The 27,974-nt window shown below is 46.2% G+C and overlaps 1 protein-coding gene and 1 long non-coding RNA gene across 2 annotated transcripts in view; one reads left to right on the top strand and one right to left on the bottom strand.

Annotated features, from left to right (window-relative positions):
* The window catches only part of LOC146833574 (uncharacterized), a 28,055-nt gene extending 24,343 nt beyond the window's left edge, over positions 1-3,712 (bottom strand). Inside the window, exon 1 of the long non-coding RNA XR_014960599.1 lies at positions 3,630-3,712. This is a non-coding gene — a long non-coding RNA (uncharacterized LOC146833574). The remainder of the gene's footprint in view (positions 1-3,629) is intronic.
* A 143-nt stretch (positions 3,713-3,855) lies between these two features.
* ADAT3 (adenosine deaminase tRNA specific 3) overlaps positions 3,856-27,974 on the top strand; it is a 29,244-nt gene continuing 5,125 nt past the window's right edge. The window contains exon 1 of the mRNA XM_085601432.1: positions 3,856-3,977. Within this exon, the coding sequence (XP_085457558.1) occupies positions 3,974-3,977 (4 nt within the window). The 5' untranslated portion in view covers positions 3,856-3,973. The remainder of the gene's footprint in view (positions 3,978-27,974) is intronic.

Genomic DNA, 27,974 nt, shown 5'->3' on the forward strand with positions numbered 1-27,974 from the left:
ATGGGGCTGGGGAGCTCGTTGCAGGACTCTGGAGACTGGGGCTCGGTGGTCCCAGCAGGAACTGAAATTGCACATAAATTACTTAGAACTTCTTGCGGGAACATTTGCGATTCGTACTCTGGCTCCTCAGAAGGTCTCTTGTTGCATTCTCCTCCGCATGGACAATGTGTCCGCGGTGCGATACATAAATCGCCTCGGAGGGACCAGATCTCGCCTTTTGGCGGAAATAGCCAAGGACTTCTGGCATTATTGCCTGGACCATCGGATTGTGGTGACGGCGGAATATATTCCAGGGTCATCCAACGTGATTGCGGACGGGAACTCACGACATTTGCGGGACAGCAGCGATTGGAGGCTGCATCCCAGCAGATTCATGGCGTTGAATCTCAAGTGGGGACCTTGTGTATTGGACCTGTTTGCGTCCAGACTCAACAGTCAGCTTCCACGGTTCTACAGTTGGCGGCCGGACTCGTGGACGACGGGCATTCTATATGCCTTTCCACCATTTGCCATGATCCCGAGGGTGTTGGCACAGCTTCGCAGACAGAAAGCAGAACTTGTTCTGGTTACATCTTGTTGGAAAGCACAAGCATGGTTTCCAACCGCCATGACATTGGCTTGTGCGCCTCCGGTTCGACTTCGATCATTTCCGGACATTCTCACGGACCCGCAGGGACTTCGACATCCGTTGGTGCTGCAGGACCAGTTGGTTCTTATGGCCTGGAGACTTTCAGGCGTCGCTGGCAGGTGCCGGGAGTTTCGCAAGACACTCTCTTTTTCTTATCTGAGGCTTGGGCACCCTCCACACACAAACGATACGAATCTGCTTGGAAGCGATGGGTTAGTTGGTGTGGTGAGCGACAGAGTGATCCCGTGGGATCCGACATTCATCTGATTGTGAACTTTTTGGCAGAACTAGCGAAATCCGGCTTGGCATACCGGACGGTGAATAACTTTAGATCAGCGATTTCAGCGGGACATCCGCATGTGGAAGGCAGACCGGGGGGGGAACACCCGTTGGATTGCAAGGTGGTGCGAGGTATTCGGTTGGTGAATCCTTCTCAACCTAAGTACACCGTACTTTGGGACGTTTCGGTGGTACTGCGTTGTTTGATGAACTGGCCGAATAATGAAGCTTTGTCTAGGAAGCAATTATCGGCAAAATTGACAGTCTTGTTGTGCCTAATCTCATGTAGGCGAGTGTCGGATGTACGGGCCTTGGATTTGGCAGGTAGAGTATTTACTCCTTCGGGAGTTTCCTTTACGATTTCAAGACTTACTACGCATTCACTGTGTATTACGTATCCTGCTTTTCCTCATCACAGCAAATTGTGTGTTGTCAAGTGTTTGAAGGTTTATGAGGATTGTACTAGGGAATTTAGAACTGATGTGTCAGGACAGTTATTAATTGCTCTTCAGAGACCTTTTCGCCCGGTCACATCGGCAACCCTGGCCAGGTGGGTCACTTGGTTACTGGGTCTTACTGGGGTGGATACTTCCATTTTTGGAGCTCATTCCGTCAGAGGAGCTATGGCCTCCAAGTCATTTGGGGCGGGCTCCCGGTTGCATGATATCATGACTGTGGCGGACTGGTCGGCTGATTCCACATTCAAAACGTTTTATCATAAACCGATTGTGGATGTAGCTTCGGTGGTGGTGGATCAACTTTAAACTAGCATAATCAGAGCCTCCGTGGACTGACATAGAATGAGAAATTGTCTAGCAAGCGCGACAAAGAGTTTTCAATTCTATTAAGGACACGGAGGCAAGGATTATCCCACCCAAGCTATAATTTAAACAACAATATTGTGTTACTGCTATGATGTTGTACCCACCCTGTATTGCTGGAAATTTAATGCAGTGGCATTGTTTCGGATGGAAATTACGATATCAGTTTCCATTTCAGGTGACCAGAGCAAACAGACTTGAGTTTCTGGGGTTTCGGCATCTGCAAGGTGCGGTTCGTTGACATGACGGAGGAGGTCGCTTCGGACAAGGATCCACATCATGTGAAGTTTTCCAGTTTTGATCGGATGGTTGAAGATAAAGGCAAAGAAAGAGGAAGTTTAGGGGGTAGTCCTTCCGGGTTCATGCCAGTTTAAAGTTGTTCATTGGCTGCTGTGTATGTCAGTAAAGAATAGAGAAGCATAATCCTCGCCTCCGTGTCCTTAATAGAATTGAAAATTCTAGACAATTTTTCATTCGGCACAGGCTGGGTTCCACCCCACCCTATGACGAGTATGGAAAGGGTGGGGTGACAATGTACTCCACTGCCTGACAGACATGGGAGGCTTAGCTCTACAGGGCTTGCATATGAAACGCCCAGAGCTAACATTACCCCCACGCTATCAGAGGCTGGAGACTGGGCCTTGATGCTCAGTCTCTGCTGAGCTGATGACCTCACACGCCTCAGGGCTGTGAGATTGTCAGCCCGGCAAATTCACTTAGACTTTGAACCTGCCAAGGGGGGGAGGGGGGGGGAAGACTATAGCAATTGACAAATGATCACAGCAACAACGCGGTGAGTGGGGCAGACATTGCCCAAAGTTTTATATCAACTTACCAGTGCATAGTAAACAGATTTAGCATTGGTATAGTTGCAACGTTTTTGCTGCAAATGTAAAGGGGGCGGGCCCCAACGCCCTTGGACAGAAATCGCCCTTGGTATGCCAATCGGCGTTGGAGATCCCAAAAAACAGTCTCCAATGAAAGTAGAAAACAGACACTGCGTTAGCTGTTAATACTCTGAGGATTGTCACTTGCAAAGGACACATGGTGACGGCCAGTCCATCTCTCGGGACTAGCCTCACTTTAAGCACTTACCTCTGCAATTGTCAGCTCCTGCACTTACAAATGAGACCACCCTTCCTGACAGTTCAGATCAAGCATCAGAACCTGTACCATCGGTGCATGAACAGAATGCATCTCAACCACTTCTTGCTACTTGATCTGGCCGACTAGTGCGAGCGCCTGGATGACTTGTCGAAGAAATATAAGGTAAATGTTGTTTGTACCTATTATTTAACAAGGGGGAGATGTAGTGTCATGAGACTGTGTGAGCTTGAACCCTGCCAGTCCTAGGCGGACTCAACATAGGAAGTATGTAACGTGCTGGGAGGTGTTATGGTGTGGTTATTAACGGTTATAACAGAGATGGCTGCATGTGGAGGAATAAAGACATACAATCCAAAGTTCCGTGTGTGGCGTATTGCATGCTCCCGGGCTGGGTAGCACGCTAACGTGACTAGAGTTTTTACATGCATTACAGATTCCAATGTATTATTAATAGTATTAATGGGATTGCCCGTTAAAACGCCTGACTCCACTGCATTTCTAAGAAAGGGGTTGATGATTATATAAATGCAATTACAATACAATAATACATTGTGCCTGGAGCTACTACTCCGTTTCCTGGCGGACACGGTAAACTCCCCTTATTGATATCACGCCGCCCCGGCCTGAGAAACGCGAACTGGAGAAGCAGCTAAAAGGATCTGCACAAGGTCTGTCGTGAATAATCTCGTGACACACAGCTCAGCCATCGCTCGCTCTGAACACTCGAGGATCCCACTACACACTGCTGCTCTTCTCTCACGTCTCAGCAAGAAAGACGGATGGCAGATAAATACCGTTATCATCGCCCCAATCTACAAATAACTCAGTCAGGACCAGTCCAGGGGGTGATACTAGGAGGATTGCTCGGATTGGAATCGGATTGGGACATGTGCAGACTCACAGCCAATCAAAATTTAGAAAATCGGGCGAAGCACATGGATTGGCGGAGGTACGGTTAGTGCTCCAATTATAAGCCTCCTTACACATTAGCAGCAAAGCAAATCTGCTGTTGAATGACTCCCAGAATATGGTTAGCTGGTTGGTTGTTATGATACTCGGAAGTGCTAAAATTAAGAACCACTAACTTCCGTTTAAACATGAAAACGGACTAGGAAGATTAGGCTGATTTCACGGATATATGCGTAAGTAGTGGTAACGTGTAATTTATTTGCAGTAGGGAATGGGCCGTGCTCAGTTTTTAGAACAGTTCCAAAGGTCCGTATCTGTTTACGTTTCCGTAGGGCAATAAAGAGTTTCAAAGCGTACAATTTCGTTATTTAGGGCAGTTTATTGGAAAATGAACTAAATTGAGTTGCCTGGCCTGGCCCTCGTTCGTTTTAACACATTGTTGATAGAAATGACATTTTTTAGCAGGATGGTGAAGTCCACTGTTTACAGATGAATCAGGATCTGCATTTAAAAAAATGTACAATACATGTTATCTTTAGTGGGCAGGCTTAATTATCATTAAAGAATGTAGATTTTTAAAAAAATATTTATATACATTTCGTTAAAATGACATATTGATTCTTGATAATACCCCGGAGAGGCATATCTAACATTGGCTATGAATTTATGAAATAAAAATATTGTCTGTTATTGATTTGGAGTAGGTTACTAAACGCCCATGCCTATTCAGTAAGAGACAGTTTATACATGACAACTTTTGGGAACATTTACTTAATGTCAAATATTATGTTTCCAGTGTACGATGGTCGTTACCGGTAGGCATTCATTGATTTGTTTCTGGAAAAGTTTGCTGTGAAAGCCAGTAAGTGCTGTACTAATGGTAATTTCATCGTTCTCCTGCCATGCCTAGCTGTCAAGGTTTCAGATTGCTGTGTGTGACATATTCATAATTTCAATGTAATTATGAGTGACATTTCAACGGCTATGAGTGACACTTTCTCACGAGCAAAATCAAGGAATGAAGACGAGGGAAACCTAAATATCACAAATGACACCCATTTGAGGAACAAGAAACTACACGAAGATCTTCAAACTGCTAAAAAGCACCAGAAATGGTCTCTTTGTCCATGTGGGACTGGCCCAACATGAACAAGTTGCACACGGAGGTATGTCAGCTGCCTAAGTGTCACACAAGCTCCGGTGACTCGCGAGTGCACATGCTGTCGAGCACCATTTTGCATTACCTCCTCGTCCAGTCTTCCTCGCCACAGTAATACATATGAGCCTCCGGCTCCACACAGAACTCCAAGTAAATAAAAGAGCAGCGCTCTAGTCTCCCCTCCCTCCTCCAATATGGCCCCCAGTGGCTTCATCCAATCCTATAAAAGGATACAAACAAACCACCTCGATCTGTTCTTTTTTTCTGCACTTCTCCGAGTGCTGTGTTCCCTGATGGTCAGGTGAGTGGGGCTGGGCTCCTGCTTGAGCAGCCCCGTTTTGCCCTAGGGTATCAAGTTTGGGGGAAGTAGTTGATTTGTATTGTATTGTTTTGCTACCGTTTTGTTTTTCCCCTTCTTCTGCCTTCACGCCTCTGGTCCTGCTTGAGCGGACTTTCGTGGCGTTTGTTTCTGTGTCACTTTTTTGACTCGTTCTTGGAATCCTGATGTGCTGGAGCTTCCTGCCTGTTTTCGGGTGTTTGTTTCCTTTCCCGACCGCGCGTCCTGCTGAGTGGACGTAGCGCGTCCGGGTGTGTTTGTTCTGGGGGCCGGAGGCTCCCGGTCGCATTCCTACCTGCTGCCGAGGCCGAGTGGGCTCGATGTGGGGGCCGGAGGCTCCCGCTCGCGTTCCTTTTCTGCTGCGGTTCTGAGAAGCTTTCGGTCTGACTCCGACCTCACGCGAAGGTCTGTAGCTGTCTATGCGCATGCGCGCGGATTATCTTCCGGCATTTCTGTTGTTTTTCGGCATGCATGGGCTGGCTAATATGGTTGCCTAGCGACCACGGGGCCTTTTTCTACCGGGCGTGTTGTCTTCATTGCCTGTGTTTGATTCACTCGTCCACTTGTGTTTGGCTATGATGGAGAGTGGTTCTATGGATGTTGCTGCTCCTGATCCCTTGGTTGTGGCTTCTGGTTCTGGTATGCAGATCCCGTCTATGGATGTGTTGCTACAGATGATCAATTCTGCTGTGGCTGCTGCAATGCAGGGTCAGGTGCCTGTTCCTCCTGCGAAGAGGGCTAAGGTTGATGGCGCTGCTGCGGCTGATTCTGAGAATGAGGAAGAGGTTGATGTCAAGGGTCGCTTTGTACAGGGTGCCGACCTGAAGGAGGTGCTGGGTCACATTCGCGAGAACTTGGTATTTCCTGCTTCTGTTGTTCCTCTGGAGGACGATCTATTCGCACAATATCAACGTCCTGAACCTGATTCTTTGCCTCTCCACTCTTCGGTCTTAAAAGTCTTGGAGAATGAATGGAAGGATGTGGACAAGGGTTCCTTTCCACGATTTTTAAGTAAGAGGTACCCGCTGCAGGATTTTGCTGTGAAATTCCCTTCCTCTGTGAAGGTTGACTCCTTGTTGGCCAGCATGTCGTCTCATGGGACTGTGGTTTCGGAGGATTCTTCTCCTGCTGACCCGGTTGACCGTAAAGTGGATGGTGCGGTGAAGCGCACTTTTGCGGCTACTAATTTTTCTATCAGGGCTGCTGCCTATTCATCTTATGCTATCCAATCCTTGCTTAAGGATTTTCAGTCTCTGTCGGAGTTGTTGGACCAGGGAGAGGATGTTTCTTCTACCCTAGCTATGATGGAACAACAGGTTCGGATGCTTTCGGATAACTCCTTTGACTCTTTGGGAGCGGTGGCTTCTGCGTCTGGGTCTTCGGTGGCTGCGAGGCGCCAGTTGTGGCTTCGTTCATGGAAGGCTGATGCTGCGCAGAAAAGTCTCCTGATGAATATCCCTTTTTCTGGGGTTAAACTTTTTGGGTCACCTCTGGATGACATGGTGAAGAAAACGGCGGAGGACCGTAAACTCCTGGCTCCTGAGAGGGCGAGTCGCTTCCGTTCCTTTGGTTCTCTGCGGGCTTTTGGACCTTCTAGGAGGGGTAGGGCTGGTCAGCCCTTTCGTGGAAGGGGGCGTGGCCGGGGTGCTCCTTTTGGTAAATCCCGGTTCTCCGGTTCCTCTTCCTCCTCAACTCCTGCACCGAAGTCATGACTGGTTCGCTCCTGGTTTGGGTCCGGTTGGGGGTCGCCTCAGTTTCTTCCTGGATTCTTGGAGAATGACTGTGTCGGACCAATGGGTGCTACGGGTGGTGTCAGAGGGCTTGCGTATTGGATTTCTCCAGACTCCCCCAGACTGTTTCAGGGCCACTCCTTGTCCCAGAGACCCTGTAAGGAGATTGGCGCTTTTGGACGGCATCGAATCCCTGTTGGTCAAGAGTGCGGTGATTCCTGTTCCCGTCGATCAATCGGGGTTGGGTGTGTATTCCATCCTATTCCTGGTGTCGAAGCGCACTGGGGATCTTCGGCCAGTGATGGACCTGAAGTGGTTGAATGCTTACATCCCTCACCAGAAGTTTAAAATGGTTTCCCTTCAGTTGATCCTTCCTCTGATATCTCAGGGCGACTTCCTTGTATCGATAGACTTGAGAGATGCTTATCTGCATATCCCTGTTCATCCAGACTCTCAGAGGTTTCTCCGGTTTTGCGTGCTGGGTCGTCATTACCAATTCCAGGTACTGCCCTTTGGGCTCTGCTCTGCTTCCAGGGTCTTTACTAAGGTTCTGGCTCCTCTTATTGGACATTTGCATGGGGAGGGCATTAGTGTTTTTTCTTATCTGGACGACATTTTAATTTCTGCTTCTTCTCTTCCTAAGGCGGAGTTGCATGTCCAGAGAGTGTGCCATGTCCTGGAGCATCATGGGTTCCTAGTGAATGTACCGAAGTCCTCCCTGGTTCCTGCACAGGAATTGACTTTCATTGGGGCTCTGTTCAGGACTCAGTTGGGGATGGTGTTCCTGCCCCCTCCCAGGATTCTGTCCCTGGTGTCTGCAGTTCGTGCCCTGTTGTTGGGGCATTCTCATCCTGTGAGCCTATGGTTGAGGGTTCAGGGTCTGATGTCGGCGTCGTTGTTGACGGTGCCGTGGGCTCGCCTCCACATGTACCCGGTGGTGTCCCACATTTTATCGCATTGGGACCCCTGTTCCCTAGATATGGGTGTTTTGGTTCCTATGTCGGACGATATTCGGGTGGTCCTGAGTTGGTGGTTGGACGAGGGTCATTTGTCCAGGGGCCGCCCATTTCTGATTGTTCCCACCCGCGTGGTCACTACCGATGCCAGCCTGCTGGGGTGGGGTGCTGCTCTGGGGGTTTCAACGACTCAGGGGGTTTGGCCTCAGTCGGTGTTGTCATGTTCCTCCAACTACAAGGAGCTGAAGGCCGTCCTTCTGGGTCTGTTGGATTTCTCGGATCTTGTTCGGGGTCACCATGTGCATATCCGAACCGACAATCAGGTTGTGATGTCTTATGTGAACCATCAAGGGGGGTGCAAGGTTCGTTCCCTCAGTTGCCTCAGCCGTCGGATATGTTGTTGGGCGGAGGTGCATCTGAAATCCCTCTCTGCCATTTACCTACCTGGCGCGGAGAACACTGTGGCGGATTGTCTGAGCCGGGTGTTTCCTTCTATGGGGTCTTTGTCCCTGACGCATGTGATGTTCAGGAAGTTGCGGAGGATGTTTGGCTCTCCGATTGTGGACCTGTTTGCTTCCCAGGAAGATGCCAAGATCCGTTGTTTTTGCACAGTTATGCCTTGCCGGGATGCCTGGAGAGTGGATGCCCTGTCATTCCCTTGGCCGACGGGTCTGTTGTATGCCTTTCCACCTGTTCCCCCTGATTCCGGCGGTCTTGCAGAAGATCAAGAGGGAGGGATCCTTTGTGCTTCTAATTGCTCAGGGTTGGATGCGTCGCCCTTGGTATCCCCTGCTGTTGGAATTGGCTGTGTCTCCGGGGTGGGGCTTGCCATTCATACCTTATCCTCTGATGGGTCCTCTTCTTCCTCTGCCTGTGTTCCGTTCGTTGGGTCTGCGGGCCTGGCTCTTGAGAGGGATTCATTGATGCGGAATGGTTGTTCGGTGACTGTGGCTGAGGTCATTCAGCAATCCCGGAGGCCTTCTACTCTTAAATCCTACGCGAGGCACTGGCATAATTTTGTTTCTTGGTGTCTGAGTCGCGAACTATCGGTGGCTTCTTTGGACCCGGCTCGCATTCTGGATTTTTTAAATGATGGTTTTGTGTTGGGCTTGGCTATTTCGACTCTTCGGGCGCAGTGGGCTGCGATTCGGGCATTCCATGTCCTCCCTTTGGTTTCTGTTTCACCGTTGGTTTCTAGACTTTTTAAGTCTCTCTCTTTCAAACGCCCCCGTCCTATCATGTGTCCTCCTCCTTGGGACCTACCTTTGGTTTTGCGTTCTTTGCAGTTGGCTCCCTTCGAGCCGTTGGAGTCGGTGGACTTGAAGTTTTTAACAGTCAAGGTGGTGTTTCTGGTGGCGATTGCTTCTGCCAGATGTATGGGTGAATTGGGTGCCTTCCTTCGTTCTGCCCCATTCTTCTTGGTTTTGTCGGACCATGTGGTCTTGCGCCCTCATCCTACATTTGTTCCTAAGGTGGATTCTTATTTTCACAGGTCTGCTGAAGTGGTTCTTCCGATTCTTTGTCGTGATCCTTCCTCCGCTGAGGAATCCCTTTTGCACCTCTTGGATGTTCGTCGTGCCTTCTTGATCTATTTGTCACGCACTTCTTCCTTTTGCAAAGTGGACAACTTATTTGTCAATTATGGTTTATCGCGTCAGGGCCTGAAACCCTCCCTCTCGACGATCAGTCGCTGGATTAAGGAGGCCATTATGTTGGCGTATGCTTCGGTTTCTGAGGTTCCCTCCCTTCCTGTTCAGGGGCGTTTCACCCGATCTGTTGCTGTGTCTTGGGCTTCCTTCAAAGGGGTGTCCATGGAGGATGTTTGCAGGGCTGCTACTTGGTCTTCCCCTCATACATTCATGTCCCACTACCGCCTCCAGCTTGGGGGTGGGGGTTCTGTTTCGTTTGCCTCTTCTGTTCTGACTGCGGGGGTGACTTGAGAGGTTTTTCTTTTGATTGCGGTACCTCTGTATATTAAATTATGTTTTTCATTGCACTTTTGGTGTGATCTATTTTCCTTACATGAAGCTGATTGCTTTGGTATCGGCTCATATATATTACTGTGGCGAGGAAGACTGGACGAGGAGGTAATGCCCCGGTTACTTACCGGTAATCTTCATTACTCCGAGTCCTTGTCTTCCTCGCCACAGTATTGTTTCCCTTCCCTCCCGGCCCTGGTGGTGGCTTCATGTCTGCGGCTTGGTTGTCAGATCGAGCTGGTTTGTTTGTATCCTTTTATAGGATTGGATGAAGCCACTGGGGGCCATATTGGAGGAGAGAGGGGAGTCTAGAGCGCTGCTCTTTTATTTACTTGGAGTTCTGTGTGGAGCCGGAGGCTCATATGTATTACTGTGGCGAGGAAGACTAGGACTCGGAGTAATGAAGATTACCGGTAAGTAACCGGGGCATTATCCGCACCGGCTGGGGCAGGTGCGGTAATCTCCCATACAACATAGCAGACAGGTTATGACTATCGGAAACCTGTTTTAAAGTACCCCTTGTGGTTTTGAGAAATAAACTACAAACGTAAAGGAGGGGACAGAAACACAAACCTGGTCAATGAGAAGTGACTTTGCATAACATACTGTCCAGTTTTGAACATGCTGTAGATTACAGTTCTTCATTAAGACATCACATTCCATTCACTGCAAACAAGGTATGTATACATTCTAGAAGAAAAACAACGAGAAGAGCGAGAGGGAGGCAATGGGAGTAGGGAGAGGAGTGAGAGGTAAGGAGGTAGACAAAAGGAGAGAGGTGAGAGAAGGAAATACATAGAAAACAAGCATTGGCATAGCCAATAGGTCTCGCTTTTGGGACCTTGTAAGTATTTAGTTATGCAGCACAATATCCTTTGTGCAACAACATTAACTGTTACATGGCTAAACACTTATAAGGTCCTAAAGGTGAGACCTATTGGCTATGCCAATGCTTGTTAAACTTAGTAACACTGTATGGGCATTGGTTCAACCTCATTAGTACCAGTTCAACACCCAGATATAGCAAAAAGCAACAAAAAGGTGACCAGTCCAGCTTTGCAAAGGGTGTTCCAATGCACGGTAACACGTCACTGCACTTTTAGCAACTTTTTACCCATTTAAGATAGACACACAAAATTGTTTTTGTTAAAATATGGAGATAATGTGGCGGATTATCAGTTGTGTGGCAAATGCGGCACATCTATAATAATGCGTAAATCGCCGTGACTGTACAATCGCATGATTCCAGTGGCCCTGAATATACGTTTACAAAGTTATTCTTTAACAGTCAGAACAGTTTGTTTGTTTTCTTTGTGCGCTATTTTTCAAGACCTTCCATATTCCATGCATTTATAGCTAGGCTAGTCCAGGATTCTAGTTTGAATTCTTATGTTTGCCGTTCTAAATGAGTGGTGGGATATCAGAATTATGCGTACCAGAATGCAAAGAAACAAACACTGGCCAAGCTATTGGCTTTTTCAATGGCTTTTTTGTGTGCAGTTTTGTCTCTCCGATCTTCGGTTTGCCCTACTCATGAATTTTTAAGAGTAAGACATATTTACTCTTGGAAAACAGCTCTGGTGTATCCAATGTCCACGCTGAGGCGCTCATGCAGTCCCGGTTTCATCATTGGAACTCTCAGATCTGTAGTCCTGTATTTTTAAATTAGGACAACAATTCACATGATGCAAAGGGATTAAAAAAGAAAATTAACACACCACACTGGAAAAGCTACTTATGATTCCTCCTGAGAAACATTAGCGCTCTGGGAAACAAGCATTCCCTTGGCAAACCCAATGGATCGAGCCTATGAGAGCTATCGGCAATGATTTTTAGGCATGCGTAAAGGAGAGCAGCTGCTGTGCAGTATGGCTAAAAATAATTATAAACAAGTAGACACTGTGCATGTATGTGGTGGATGCAACCTGTGGGGGCAGTGTCAGTACAAGTTGCAGCAAGAAGATAAGTAGGTAGTGCCAGCACAAGATGACAGAGGGCCGGTAGTTGGTGGGTGCGACCTGAGGGGGCAGTGTCAGTACAAGTTGCCATAGGTAGATCAACAGTCGATATGAACACATTCAACGTCTCGGCCCAAGCTGAAATAATCAATTGTAATAGACGTTGCGCGAACACTCCTGTGGGTCGGTCTGGGTGTGAAGATGAAACAGTATGTAAGGCAGAAAGGCGTTCCTGAGTGCTGCTAGCTGGCCTAGCGCATGGCGGCTGCGCGCGTGCACGCTCACGTGCACGCAAGCGCTAGGCCAGCCAGCAGCACTTTGAAAACTCGCATACAAAATGTCTCTCCGAGCAGCGCATGCATTTGCAATGCAATAGGTCTCGCATTATAAAAGTGTGAGCAGTTGGCATTGCTAATAATGATGCAACACTAGCTATTGGCATTGTAAATGATGCCATTTATTTATGTGTTTGTTTTATAAAATAGATAAAAAAGGCATTGTCATGAACAACTTTTGCAAATGCGAGACCTATTGCATTGCAAATGCTTGTTCAGTACTGCAGGCTTTAAAAAAAAGTTTTAGTCACTACTCAAAATGAAATCCATTTTATCAGCGTTGCCAGTGCTCCTTTATGTTTAATGCCCTAAATGAAACACAATGTTCTAAGCAGATTGCTAAACAGCATCTCCAGCCCCGATCACAATGTCTCACTTCATGCTGGACAGTGGGCCCCCTGTTTTTATGCAGCGCCAAGACTGGGTGAACTAATGCACAGACTGAGGTCTGTCAGCCTCCGAGGCTCAAAGCCTTCCTTGCAACAGTCTGCTGTGTCAAGGTATTGCCATGTGTACAGCACACACTCTGCAACAGCAAGTGGTTTCAAAGTTGGGGGTGACTTTCCAAACTTTCCCGAGGTGTTCATCGTGTTTGGTGACAGCGTATTTATGCTGACCGCCCAAAAAACTGGTTGTGTGTGTGTGTGTTGTGTGTGGGTGGTTGTGTGTGTGGTTGGGTTATTGTGTGTGTGGTTGTGGGGGTGTGTGTGGGGGTGGTTGTGCGTGGTTGTGTGTGTGTTTGTGTGTATGGTTATGGTTGTGTGTGAGTGGTTGTTTGTTTGTGGTTTTGTGTGTGAGTGGTTGTGGTTGTTTGTGGTTTTGTGTTTGTGTGTGTGGTTTTGTGTGTGTGTGTGTGGTTGTGGTTGGATTGGGGAGGGCAGTGGTAGGGAAGCAGAATGGAAGAAAGAAAGAAGAGGAAAGGGGGTGTAAAATTAGTGAGAAGTGTGCCAGGAAGGCAAAGAGAGAGATAAAGAGAACAGGAGGTTCAGTGGGGGTAGAATGTGAGAGAAGAGAGAGTGAAGGGGAAGTGAAGTGAGGACAGCAGTAGGAAGGTGTCGGATTTAGGAGGGGACTAGATAGGGGGAAGGAGAGTGGGGGCATACTAGAGGAGATGAAATGGGATCTAAAGATGATAGAAGGGCGTGGGGAGACAAGTGAACATCGATGGAAAAAGAGGAAAATGGAGGTTGGAGACCGAAAAGGTGATAAGATGAGGCAGGATCGGAAATGGCGAGTACAGAAAGAGCAGAAGCTGTGGAAGGAGAGAAAAGAAAATAGAAATGGCGAGGCATGGGGAGGGGGCAGGAAAGAGATGGGGAGTTGAGAGAATAAAGAATGGGAGAGAAGGACCAGGAGAAAAGGATGGAAGGTGGAGAGAAGAGGGGGGAGTGGCTAAGGTAAGGGTGAGGATGTAGGTGGAAGAAAGAAACTAAAAAGAGATGGGAGTGGAATGAGACTAGAGGAGAGGGAGGCTGGAGAAGAGAGGGGCAAGAAAGAGAGATGGGGGGGGGGGGGGGAGCGAGGCCAGAGGTGAGGGAGGCTGTAGAGGGGGCAAGAAAGAGATGGGGAAGGGGGAGGCCAGAGGGGAGGGAGGCTGGAGAGGAGAGGGGCAAGAAAGAGAGATGGGAGGGTAGCGAGCCCAGAGGAGAGGGAGGCTGGAGAGGGGGCAAGAAAGAGATGAGGAGGGTGGGGGTAGCGAGGCCAGAGGAGAGGGAGACTGGAGAGGAGGGAGGCAAGAAAGAGATGTGGAGGGAAGCTGTAGAGGGGGCAAGAAAGAGATGGGGGTGGCAGAGGGGAGGGAGGCTGGAGAGGAGAGGGGCAAGAAAGAGAGATGGGGGGGGGGGGGAGCGAGGCCAGAGGCGAGGAAGGCTGTAGAGGGGGCAAGAAAGAGATGGGGAAGGGGGAGGCCAGAGGGGAGGGAGGCTGGAGAGGAGAGGGGCAAGAAAGAGAGATGGGAGGGTAGCGAGCCCAGAGGAGAGGGAGGCTGGAGACGGGGCAAGAAAGAGATGTGCAGGGTGGGGGGGCAGCGAGGCCAGAGGAGAGGGAGGCTGGAGGGGGCAAGAAAGAGATGAGGAGGGGGGGGCAGCGAGGCCAGAGGGGAGGGAGACTGGAGAGGACAGGGGCAGTAAAGAGATGGTGAGGGGGGGAGGCCAGAGGGGAGGGAGGCTGGAGAGAAGGGAGGCAAGAAAGAGATGTGGAGGGCAGGGAGGGAAGTGAGGCCAGAGGAGAGGGAGGCTGGAGAGTGGGCAAGAAAGAGATGAGGAGGTTGGGGGGGGGGGAGGGGGAGCTTAGCGAGGCCAGATTAGCTGTGAAGCATCCAGACTGTCCTGAAGGAAATAAGGTGCGAGGTCGGGGTGAGGCCAGAAAGAGTTGAGAAGGGAGGATGGAGGGGGGGGGGGGAGTAGATGAACATGTGGCGGTGGGGACGGAAAACGGGCTAGAAGCGAGCAGGGAGAGAATAAAAGAGGTGTGGAAAAGAGTATCGTTTTACGCAGGTAGAGAGGTAAAAGGACGCTGCAAGGCGAGAAAAGAACATCGGAAGATGAGAAAGAGGGGTGAGGGAGAATAGAAGGAGATGAGGACGGATAAGCAGAGGGAGAGAAAATAAGGACAATGAGGCGAGAGTGGAGAAGATAACGAGATACAGATGAGATGATGGCGGTGGAGACGAAAACAATGAGATACGGATGAGAGGATGAGACGGAGGCTGGAGAAGTGAAGGGCGTGGAGGGCAGGAGAAGGGTGGGGGAGCGAGCATAGGAAAAGGGAGAGAAAATGCTTCTGTGGGAATAGTGGAGAGGAGAAGAGGAAGGCCGTGAGGCACAGAGGGAAGAGGTGAAAGAATGAAATGTGGAAGCGTAATAAGGGAAGAAAAGAAAGTGAGGGAGGGTGCTCAAGGGTGGGATATTGTAAGAAATGGGTGGCAAAGAGAAGTGATGGGAAGGAAGAAAGTGGAGGAGATAACAGTAAAAGAGTGCTGCTCTAGAGGGGACATGAGGAAAGTGAGTACAGGGCATGAAAAGGGTGTGTGCACACTTAAGAGTGTGCACCTGAAGATGCGTAAAGGTGGTGAGAGGGAGCAAAGGGAGGGCTGGGGAAGTAATGATGTGGAAGAAGTGAGACGTAGGCTGAGATGTTGGGTAGAGGAGTAGGTGCAATGGCATGGTATAATGAGGGGGAGTGATGTAGGAGAGAAGGAGCGTGAGAGAGAGGTTAAGAGAGGGACGTGTGGTGGTGTGCATCAGGAGGTACTGGGACAAAGGCAGTCAGAGAACGAGGGAAATGAGACAGACCACGTGTAGAAAGAGACAGCAAAGTGGGGAGGATAGTTATAGGATTAGAGGCGGCAGAGGTAGAAATGTGGGGAAAGAGGTGAGACGCGGAAGAACTGCATGGTGCACGCCGGAAGGAGGGGAGGAGAGGAGCAAGGGAGGGGAAGGAAGCACACTAGGTGGAAAGTGGACAGGAGATATAACGAAAAAGGAAGAACAAAAACTGAGGTTTGATGGGCAAAGGAAGAAAGAGGCGATACGCGAACTGGAATAAATAAAACTAAAAAGGAGGAAACTGGAGGAAACAAGCATTGGCCACGAAAGTCATCGCAATCACGATCGCTGTGAACGTGATCGCGATGATGCGCTAAAACACGCAAGGGATACGCAAGCACTCCTGTGGCTCGGTCTGGGTGTGAAGATGAAACAGTATGTAAGGCAGAAAGGCGTTCCTGAGTGCTGCTGGCTGGCCTAGCGCATGGCAGCTGCGCGCGTGCACGCTCACGTGCACGCAAGCGCTAGGCCAGCCAGCAGCACTTTGAAAACTCACATACAAAATGTCTCTCCGAGCAGCGCATGCGCGCTGACTCAGCGAGACCTAAAAAGAAGGGGCATAGTTGAGATTTGAGGAGAGAGCGAGGGACAAAAGCAGAAATGCAAGGGGAAAAGAGGGCGTAACAAAGGGAGGGTATGACCGGTAAGTAGGAATAGAGAGAAAATGAGGATTTGTGATAGGGAGGTAGAAAAGGAGGAGGAAAAGGCTTCGAGTAAGAAAAGAACTGAGACAGAAAAGTTAGAAAAGAGATGGAATAGGGTGGTGAGAGGTGAGACGGAGACAATAGGAAGGTAAGAAATATGGGAGAGGAAGGAGGAACTTAGGTACTGAAGCAAGGTAGGAAGGATCAAGAGAAGAAGATGAAAGACGAGGGAAAACAAGAGAAAGGGATAGTAAGAGAGTGAAGGGAGGAGGATGAGGCGTATAATGAGAAGAGGAGGGTGGGAAGGGAAACTGTAGAGGAAGGTGATAACAATGGGACAGAGGAAGGAAAGGATGGAGAGAGAAGACCTCAAGAGTTTCCTGGCCTGTAACTACAACAGAAGCATGGATACGGTCTGTACTCTTTTGGTCAGCAGCTTGGGGGCTTGGTTTAGAGGTAGGCGGCAATCAAGTTTTCACAAATTCATTGGGGAAGTGCTAAGTCTACAAGATATTCCACTGGTGGTATTTTCTCACCATAGGTTGTCAGGTTTTTCTCAGACCTGGCTGGCTAAACTCCAGAAGCCAGTACCGCTGAAGTCCAAATAACTGACATGTTAAAAAGGCCATATAAACACGTGAAGACAAAAACTTGCTCAGTTTTGAAAAATAATTGTGAAAAAGGGAAACAAATGGTGCAAAATAGTCATAATTTACAATTAAACCTTCGAGCACAGAGAAGGATCTGCTAGACAGAACTGATTCAATCTGGGAACAAGGCAGAAAATAACTTAAATAAAACAAAGTAAGATTCATAAAATGAATGTTGACTTTTCCGCGCCCTTTCTAATTAAGAAAAATGATGACGTTATGGTCCACCAACCTTTTCTTGAAACTCACTTCACGGCTGAAACTAACAGGTTTGCTCTTGGACGCGACGGATCACTGTCAGGCCATTACTACAATCTGACCGGCACGCACTGACTGCAGGCAGCTGCAATTGCGCACTGCCTCAAGGAATGTAATAATTAAAAACACACACACTCGGGTGGCTGCACTGTACCACTCTGTCTCTCTTACCTCTCAACTTCACTTGCAGTCAGGCTCATGCCGTGAGCCATCACGCAATTACCGTTTGCCGCCCCCCTCCTGAGTGAGTCCTCTCTCGGCCAGGCCTGTACGGTCCAGTGACAGTCCAGGCCACTGCTGCTGCAATGGTCACTCCAGTCTACCTCTCAGCTTTTGTCAAATGAACTTGCCGCGGCTAAAATATTTACTGCAGCTCTGACCGCAGTCGGCAGTGTGAGCAGGCTGCACTGCAGCACCATGATGATTTGCTGCAAAGTAGCCAAGAGCCTCCCACAAGTTAGCTTGCAGCAGCATATCACATGACATACTCCGGTCTGTTCCCGCTGTGCCTAAATCAGTGTATCTGCTACTAGTAGCTCAGACAGTTGAGCGAGCCCCAAGCCTGTGGGAGCAGCGTCTGCCCTGCCAGCTGCCACTCCAGTTTAACACCGTTTTAGGCAGCGCTAATGACTTTAGTGACAGCTGAAACGCTATGCCTATAATGCGTGAAAATGCATTTCAGTGCCGTGATGTGGAGCACCACACTGAAATGTGTTAGTCTAACGCCTGATGAATGGTACTTGGCAGGACTGGCCATGTGATCTACACTGGGATACATACAATGCTCACAACATATGTCGACATGATAATGGCTATCAACATCACACAGGTGACTGCAGTCAGTAAGATGTATAGTGATTTGGTTGTAATTATTTATCATGTTCCTGCTTCATCAAATTGGCAATAATGTCAAAAGGACATTTCCTAATATGGAAACCCTGACAGAAATCCAAGAGTCATACTTTATAGTGGTACAGACAATTCAAGGGTAAGGGATTAAGATGAAGCATACCCTTTTCCCTTTCATGTTACCGAACCTCAAAGAAAGTGTACACAAGTAATTATAGCCTCAATGTATAGGACCCACAAATCTGAGTGACAAACTGCTGGAAGATAGACCTTCACAGTATACCCACTTGCCTTGTGACAGAAGTACCATATTAATTTCAAATCATTTCTTACTGTAAGATGTTAAAGATCATCCATCATCATCAGAAAGATCATCCATCATCATCAGAAATGTCAATCTTGCAAGGGGTTTAAAGTGATGCGGTATGCGATGGCGCCTCCTCGTGTAGACGTCAGTATCTAGCAAAACAAATTTGCACGGTGCTACAGGTGGGGGGGATAACCCTGAACCCACTAAGAAGACCGGAGTCTAGTAGAAAGTTTTACAGATGACCTGTGCACACGTTATAATGTCAACAGTAGGAGTTACTGCATGTAATGAATACACAAGTATAACCGTAGTCAAATGGCGTTTTCTTTCTTTGTGGTTTTAATCGGTGATCAGATGCCCAGCCAACAAGTGTTTCGTCAGGATATGAACCCACGACTTCTTCAGGGCTACAAGATGTACAATAGCAATGTATTAGCACAGTATATCATAAAGTTAAAATTGCCTGTTGACAAAATGGCGATACAATGTGACAATGGTGTGAAAGGCACCCAGTGCAACCAGAACCATAACCTGTAAATAACGTCGGGACTCCGATACACAGAAGAAAATAGAACCCATGTAAAAGTTTGGTGTTGGTGTGTCCCACCTGTAAAGAGTTATGCACGACATATACATTACATATGAGCAATAAAATTATAAAAGAAACATACAGATAAAATTCCACAATGCAATCTGCATGATACGTGACATTGGAATAGCTATTAGACCGAAAAGATGTTAAACTGTGCAAGTGACATGGAATTAAGGGAAAGAAATCACCGATTAAAACCACAAAGAAAGAAAACGCCATTTGACTTCTGTTATAGTTGTGTATTCATTACATGCAGTAACTCATACTGTTGACGTTATAACGTGTGCACAGGTCATCTGTAAAATCATCAGAAATGTATTATAAATAGGGACTTTGAGTTGTCAAAGACATACTAGAATATTGCAGCTCTTGCTAGAAAATTCAACAGCAAATGAGAAAAATCCTAGAGCACTTTCTATCATTGTATCGAATTGTAGTATTAAGGCCAAGAAATTAATTAATCAGGAAAACAGGACACTCTATAATAATATAAATTTACTCATGAGAAGGCGTTGGCCCAACCCCTGGAGGGTGTCATAGTTTTTTCCAACAGATTGAGAAATACCACGGAAAGCATTGATGGTAACAATGAAGAAGGTTGGGCATGCAGGCATTGCAAACGTTCAATTTGACAAGACTATAGGCTGCAAGAAAGATATACAAGATAAAATATAAACAACGCTATCAAGCCACGGAAAAATAGAGGTTGATGCAACATACAGCAACAAGTTTTTGGGCCATTTTAGGGAAAACTTTTGGCATTTGTAGAGCGATTAACACTTTTTATATTATCTTCCTCCTTCTATACAGCATTTATAAAACCATTATCAAACTACATTTGAATCTAGCATTGAATGAGAATCTTTTTAAAGTAAAAATGTCTTTTGAAAGTGCGTTAACACAAGTATTTCATACCCAAAAGGGTTAATATTTTATGTTTTTAAGCGTAACTCCAGATCTAGGCCAACTATAGTTTCTTTTCAAATATTTGTATATTAGAATTTCTCCTTTCCACCTGGAAGGGAAATATCTTACAGCCGAGTTATAAGTGCCAAACTTGTGCTGTTCTGAAAAACTGTCTGAATACATGCTGACACCCAGTCAGCAAGTTTCAGCTTTTCAGAACAGCACAAGTAGTGCTGATCATATGTACTACCAGTAGTCTAAACAGATTTAATACTAAGCATGTAAAGAGGGCTGTTGGTCCAGTATTAAAAGCCCTTTTAGTAAGTTAAATGTGTTGCTTTTATACAGAGCAGATACATTTCACAACATCAGAAATCATGGACATAGCAATTGCGTTATTACAACTTTTAAATTTATGTCACAATTCCACAACATTTAGTTGGATTGGAGTTGTGGTTAATAGTAACGTTGACTGTAGCAGACTTAAGGGCATATCCTCAACGAGGCGATAAAAAATTATCGCCGCTTTTGCATCCGTTTTTGGACGAAAAGCGGCGCTAATTTTATCGCCTAATCAGCAAGTTCACGCAATAGCGTAAAACCTTGCATTAGCGCCTGTTTTCTGAACGCCCAGCTTTGCATCTCTAATGAGATGCAAAGTGGGCGTTCCTGCCCTGACATAATTGGAGAAATGTCGCTAAGCGACATTTCTCCAATTATCGATGGGCACGCTAACCTGCAGAGCGACAAGCAAAGTAGCAATAACCTCTGTTATCTCTACTTTCCTTACGCCTGCTTCAAGACTGACTTAGCCATGATATCCTATGTAAGGTGGATATCATGGCTAAGTATGCCTTGCCCTATCGTCAAGCTATCGCCAAAGTTTGTGAGATTATCGCTGGATTTCCATTGATAATCTCACATTTGGCAGTTAGCGCTTGGAATTGTATCGCTTTTGAGATAAGCGTTGCTAATAGCACGCTATCTCAGCGATAAAATTCCACGTTAGCCGGCGATAATTATCCTAGCGCTAAGTGCGCTTAGCGATAATTATCGCCGGTCCTTGATGATATGCCCCTCTGTTATTTTTAGGTACTACAATCAGTGGTACAAAGCACATGCAAATACCTTCAAAAACTAAAGTAGAATTGCGTTTTTAATACTTCATCCAAATTCAGTGGATGTAATTATCAAAACATTGTCGTGTGGCGTGCCGCTGGGGCAGAGGGCGAGCGCCTAAGTTCAAGGACTGGATGGACGATTTAGTGTATTGTCAAGAACAACTCACTACATATGCGGAGCTGTTGCCGAGCATCTCCAGACCCAGAGATATCTGGGAACCCTTTCAGTGCTATTTGCTTGCACATCCGCGGACAACCTCCACAACAGTGTAAGAGGAGCTGGTTCGCCGGAAAGGTACTGGGTTCCCGCAATATTAGTGGGGCTGAATTCACCGGAGAGATGGGGAGTTATGGAGCTATGCTTTTTGAAATGTAATATGCTGAGGCTGGGATGACCGGGAGTGCCAGGATTTGGGTTCTGCTGGGGGTGCTGGAACGATGACGCCCTGAAACGGGACTGAGCTGAGTGCAGCTGATGCTCTTCCGTTCACTGTGACTGTATGTAATGCTTTCACCTACTGTAAGATGCCTTTCGATATATGTATACATGCCTTCTTATTTCTTCATAGATGAGGAGATGAAGTTTGCCATTGATGTGCTACTGCTGTGCCAAGCTTGCTGTGATGCGTATGACATGTCTGTTTGGTTTATTTTGTGAAACTAATAAACAGAATTAAAAAAAAAAAATTATCAAAACATTGTGATTAAAGCATGTGAAACCTGTACCTATAAGTAAATAAGGTGATCGGCTTCTACCCAAGAAGCCTATCACCTTATTTACTTTAGCTAGGGTTCTGCTTCTTATAGCTCCATAGCTTTAGTCCTCTCGAAGAGAAAGGATCTTTAGAAACTGGGACTAAATATGTATGTCTGTTATATTGATTACACAGCTCATTTTGACAACGTGGAGTAAAAACATAATTTGAGCCAAATGCTGATAGTATTCCCTGGCTTGCATATATACTCCACAGTTTTAGGCAGCTGGGGCTCAGTAGGTTTTTTTAAGAACCAACTCAAACACCACGTGCAGCGACAGTCTTAGTTAAGACTACCTACCTATGAACCGGCCCAGGACAAGCGTGTACGCAAACTTTCTGCAAATTTGGAACACATGATGTTTAATTGGGAGGTGAAATTTTATCTTCGTTTTATAGAAAATACTCAATACAGATTTCATTTGACAAGGATACGTTTGGGTACTGTACACTTCTTAGTGGCATTATCCAGTCCAAGGCAGGTGGCAGGATAACCTTCCACCATGCCCGTGTGACGTTCCTTGAGTCAAAGCACTCTGCACTTTCTACTTTTTTTTGCACTTTATAAATCCGTGAGAAGAAAGTTTTTAGTCCCTGTTTCGCATTCTTGCTCTTGTAACTCGTATCTTTAAGGCTATAGATTTTTAACCAACTTGGAAACCCCGGAAGTTGGCCTAGCCGCTGTAAACTTTACTAGAGAAACACTTTACATTAGGAAGCGATATGGTCAATAGTTTCTTTGTGACTCTTAAGTGTGTGCCTAGTTATTCTATGATGTGTTGGGAGGACCTGGCTTGGCAGTTCGGGCCGGACTGTTCCTATGAGGCACAGTGTCAAGGCTGATTTGCATATGGCCAGGTCTAAACTGGGGTGGCAAGGTGAGAGGGAGGACCTGGCTTGGCAGTTCGGGCTGGACTGTTCCCATGAGGCACAGTGTCAAGGCTGATTTGCATATGCCCAGGTCTAAAAGGGGGGGGGGGTCTGGGGGGCAAGGTGAGCAAAAGAATGATGGATTTAACCCAGATCTCTTGACTGGGTGAGAATGCTATGATTTGTTCAGCATTCCGTCCATCAGTTGTGTGTCTTTTGCTAGTTATTGTACGATGTAAGTCAATGCTTATGTAATTGACCCTCTAAATGTTTGTTTAATGATGCATGTGTTATTTCTGTACACCCATTTATTGTATGCTGTCGTAATTGATCCATTGGATGTTTTTATTGATATCTGTATTACTACTGTATTCTTTTATGGCTGTTTTATTGATATCTGTATTATTATTGTATTACTTTATTGCTGTTCAAGCCAAATAAAGATTTATTGAATGAATGAATGAGTCAGACTAGCAAAGCAGTACCTTGACAAATCCTCACCCTCTTCAACTGTAGAGCTCCAATAAGTTAAAGTAAAGCTGGGGAGTAGGAATAGTTTACCTGCAAATAATTTTTTTTTACAGCAAATCAAATTATAAGCATGGATGTCCCTCTGCGTCTGTGTCTTCTTGTGGCTATTCGCATGAAAGCTTGGAGCTTTTTAAATTATTAGTTTTCAGCCGTAGTGAGCTTAAAAATTGTGCTGTAATTGTTTTTTTTATAGGTTTAAACTGGGATATGTAGAATCCTCTAAAAGCCTGTGAGTTACTGTTAATCAGTCTTTAAATCAAGAGGGTCATTTATTAGCAGTGTAGGAGCGGATCATATGTACTATCAGTAGTCTAAACAGATTTAATGCTAAGCATGTAAGGAGGGCAGTTGGTCCAGTATTAAAAGCCTTTTTTAGTAAGTTAAGACTGCGGCTTTTATACAGAGCAGCTACATTTCACAACATAAGAAATCGTGGACATAGCAATTTTTAATTTGTCTTTCTGTTCCACAACATTTAATTGTATTGGAGTTGTGGTTAATAGTAACGTTGACCATAGCTGACTACGTTTTTTTCAGGTACTACAATCAGTGGTGCAAAGTACATATAAATACCTTTAAAAAAAACAAAATGAAACTTACGTTTTTAATACTTCATCCAAATTAATGGTTGTAAATGTAATACTTTTGTGATTAAAGCATATGACACCTATAGCTATAAGTAGGTGCCTGTGAGAATTGTGGTGTACTAAATGGTATGGTTGTGTGACCTTACCGTGTAATACACTCACAAAACCATCTTGAGTCTAGTCAGGCTTGTTAGAAAAACTTTAAGCTCAACCCTGGGTAGCTGTGGCTACGAACAGCAAGGCTTAAACAAAGTAACTAGTGTGAAGCATTTAGAAGCTTCAAACAACCAAATAAGAACATCACACAACACCAACGTCTAGTCAGGATCAGTCCAGTACAGTCAGGCTAGTTTGTAAAACATCTAGCTCATCCATGGGTAGCTGTGGCTTCTAATAGCAAGGCTTAAACAAAAAAAACTAGTGTAAAGCATTTAGAAGCACAAAACAACGAAATAAGAAAGTCACCAATTTTTAAAAATAGATTATATTTTAATGAATTTTTGGACACCGATAGGCAAAATCCCCTTGAGGGTTCTAGAGATTTAGAGTTTTAAATAAAACGTAAATCTCAACCATTTAGTCCAAAGTGCCAGCAAGCATTGGTAACCGTAAAGTTTGCAAACTTTTAAAAGTTTGAAAGAGTTGTGTTTGGCTACTCTGGCCTGAATGGGAAGGCACATTCCGTCAGGAAGAAGGTCGGGGGTCCAGTAAGGAGTTTTTTGGACAGATACCTGGTCACCACAGCAGCCTCAAGTCCAGTTCCACACTTTACATCAAGACTGCAATAGATTTCATTAGAGTGGTCCTGATGCGGGGAATGCAGGATGCTGTGCGGTTGATGGGTGTCTTCCTGGTGTTATTTCTCAGTCAACGGGTAATGTGGTGTGACTTTGGCCACTGGAGTCTGAGTCCTTCGAAGTCCTCTTTGAGCCAGTAGAAGGCCAGCTATGCTACTGATCTCCGGACACAGCGGGTCCAGCGATATCCTCTGGTGAAGGCTAGTGTCAGTCTTTGTCAACCAATCCACACTCTGAAAAGTACATCAGACATGGGTGCAACTTTTGAGCCCAGGGTGGAGGCTCTTGGCTGCACAGTGGTGGTCAGCGGCGATTCCTTGCAAGTGGCAACTGACTGGCCAGAATGGGCTACTTAAGCTTTTATGGTCCTGTTGCTGGAATAGAGGGTCAGCAGACTGACCCTTGGAGTCACATCTTCTGTCTGGGGTTCAGGAGAAACTTTTCCTCAAGGCAGGCACCACAGGCACAGTTCTCTGTTTGCTAACCCAAGCAGCTGCAGGTGAAATCCAGTGGTTGGTGCTGCCTTTCTTGCCAGGTCCAGAGGTCAGTTGGACAGTCCTTTTTCCGTCCTCTATCCAGTCCAGATGTGATTTGAGGTTCAGGGTGCCATATTAGAGGCCAGAAAGTGCCCTGGAGGATGATGTGGTCACTAGCCAATGGCCTACCAAGATCCCACCTGCCCTGTGGTGACTTCCAGCTATGTGTGGCATGTAGTAATCCCACTGTGCACTATTCTGCTCACACTCAAGATGTCTGAACCCTCCCATGGATGTTAGGAGCTTGGTAGCCCACCCTAGAGGTTCAGCTACCTGTGGGCTTCACACCCACAGGAAATCTGGTTTTGCCACAGGTTTCCCCTCTGTTCCCGCTGCCAGCCTGCCTACCTGAGCAAAGGGAGAGCTCCTCTCGATTACGGTTGACCACAGGACAGCTTCTCCTTTGAAGCTCTCCTTTTGGGCCAACACCTTGTGTGGCTTCCTGAGATGGGGAGGTAACGCCTTCCTCTGCAGCAGGCCTTTATTGTCCCTGAGCCTGGGTCATTCAAACTACTCTCCAGGAGGACAGAAGGCAGTCTGGTGCCAGCAACAGTGAAGGTCACCACATAAACTGGGCAACAGAGTGGCAACTTTCTAAAAGTTGCCTTTCCCCAAAAGTGACAAATTAAACCTGGGCATCAAGTCTGGTTTCAAGCCACGATTATTTTGATACCTTGAAGTACCCGCTTTAGTAGTCCCATTCACAAGTTAGCCAGACTGAGAGGTCAGATGGTATCTCTGTACTAACCACTGAGGCTGCCAACTTTTCCACAGGAAAAAAAAGGCAATTTGTGAGTTTTGCAGTTCGGACATGTTAAAGTATATGTCCTACTAGGTAATGTACAGCTCCCTGCCTTAGGGCTCGATAGGCCTTCCTTAACGCAAACTCAAATATTGTTAAGGGAAGTGAGGGGGGGGGCTTTGGCATTGGTTTAAATGACGAAGTCGAACTAGCAGTTTTAAAACTGCTCCTGCAGGCTGCTGTGGCATGCTGGGAACCATTTTGTACTTTGCCACATGCAGGGTCGCAAAATCTGTCCTGCAGTCATGGGCGGACACTCTAACTTGCATGCTCTGGATACCCTATACTTGGGACTTACACGTAAGTCAGCTTATGCCAATTGGGGGTTTGCTAATTCAACATACATTTTGTAACGATTAGAACACTGACACTGGGGTCTGGTTAGCAGGCCACAGTGCACTTTAACCCCTTCGACGCGCATGACGGAGCGGTTCCGTCATGCACGTCGGTTGCGCTGTGCGCATGACGGAACCGCTCCGTCATGGCCCCGCCCGCGCATGGAACCTTCAGCGTGGCGCGGAAATCCGCGCCGCGCTGAAGGGGTTAAAAGTCGAAAAATCGCCAGCATCAGTCCAAAATATTGAGGGTGATCATGCAAAAAGAGGCATTTCCTAACAGCACTTCAAAACCTAGAATTGTTCATTAACTTACAAAAACTTGAAAGTGCAAGTCAAATTGGAAGCTTGGCCACAATCTTCCATTTGTTACCTAGCAGAATTGAAGTTGCAGTCTTATTCAACTATCAAACCTGAAAACATTATCAAAAGAGGCAAACCTTCAATTCTGCCAGTGTTATCTTCCTATTCTGCAGCGCTTTATGCAGTTTTACAGTTCTTCCCTGTCTCTTTATAAATTTATAACAAATGGCACGCCATGTCCTGACTTTGTAACGATAGCAGGGTGATTTAATGTCTGAATTAAGTCCTGTAAATATACAATCACACTTGATGTCATAAGCAAGCGTGAAACTTGCTTCAGTTTTATAATTGCATGTTCACTCACTATCAATGGTATGCTATGTATTGGGTGCGTAAGGATAGTAGGGTGAGTTCTTGTTAGTATTAAGTGTTGTAAATATACCATCCCGCTCGATGTCAGCAGCGAGCGTGAAACTCGCTTTAGTTTTATAATTGCACGTTCACTCATTATCAATGATATGCTATGTACGGAGTGCGTAAGGATAGTAGGGTGAGTTCTTGTTAGTATTGAGTCCTGTAAACGTACCGTCCCACTTGATGTCAGCAGCGAGCGTGAAACTCGCTTCAGTTTTATAATTGCACGTTCACTCACTCTGAATGGTAAGCTATGTACCGAGTGCGTATGGATAGCAGGGTGAGTTAATGTTTGTATTGAGTCCTGTAAACGTACCGTCCCACTTGATGTCAGCAGCGAGCGTGAAACTCGCTTTAGTTTTAATAATTGCACGTTAACTCACTATTAATGGTATGCTATGTACCGACTGTGTAAGCATAGCAGTGTGAGTTGATGTTAAGTGTGCTAAATATACCTTAACATCTAATGTAAGCAGCGAGCATGAAACTCGCTTCAGTTTTATAATTGCACGTTCACTCACTCTCAATAGTATGCTATGTACTGAGTGCGTAAGGATAGCAGGGTGAGTGCTTGTTAGAATTGAGTCCATACCATCCTGCTTGATGTGAGCAGTGAGCGTGAAACTCGCTTCAGTTTCAAATTGCACAGGCATATGCATAACACAAAACATTATTTTAAGCTATGCGTGTACTATACTAAATATGGGTCAGCCCTTTAAGCTGTTTTTTGCATCTGCACAAAACAAAGCATTATTTGTTAAAGCTTTGCTTATGTTATACTGAATATGGGCTCAGCGCTTTCAGTTGTAATCTAGTTTTGACCTCTGGTTTTAGGAATTCTTTATATATGCTCTGTCATGTACTGACTGCGTAGGGTTTGCAGAGCTAATGTTAGAAATATGTGCCGTAATATACCATCACACTTGATGTCAGCAGCGAGCGTGAAACTCGCTTTCGTTTTATAATTACAGGTTCACTCATTATCAATGGTATGCTATGTACGGAGTGCGTAAGGATAGTCGGGTGAGTTCTTGTTAGTATGGAGTCTTGTAAATGTACCATCCCACTTGATGTCAGCAGCGAGTGTGAAACTCGCTTTAGTTTTATAATTGCACGTTCACTCACTCTGAATGGTATGCTATGTACCGAGTGCGTAAGGATAGTAGGGCGAGTTCTCGTTAGTATTGAGT

This window comes from Triturus cristatus, chromosome 4_2 (assembly GCF_964204655.1).
Source record: "Triturus cristatus chromosome 4_2, aTriCri1.1, whole genome shotgun sequence".
In the NCBI taxonomy this organism is placed as follows: domain Eukaryota; kingdom Metazoa; phylum Chordata; class Amphibia; order Caudata; family Salamandridae; genus Triturus; species Triturus cristatus.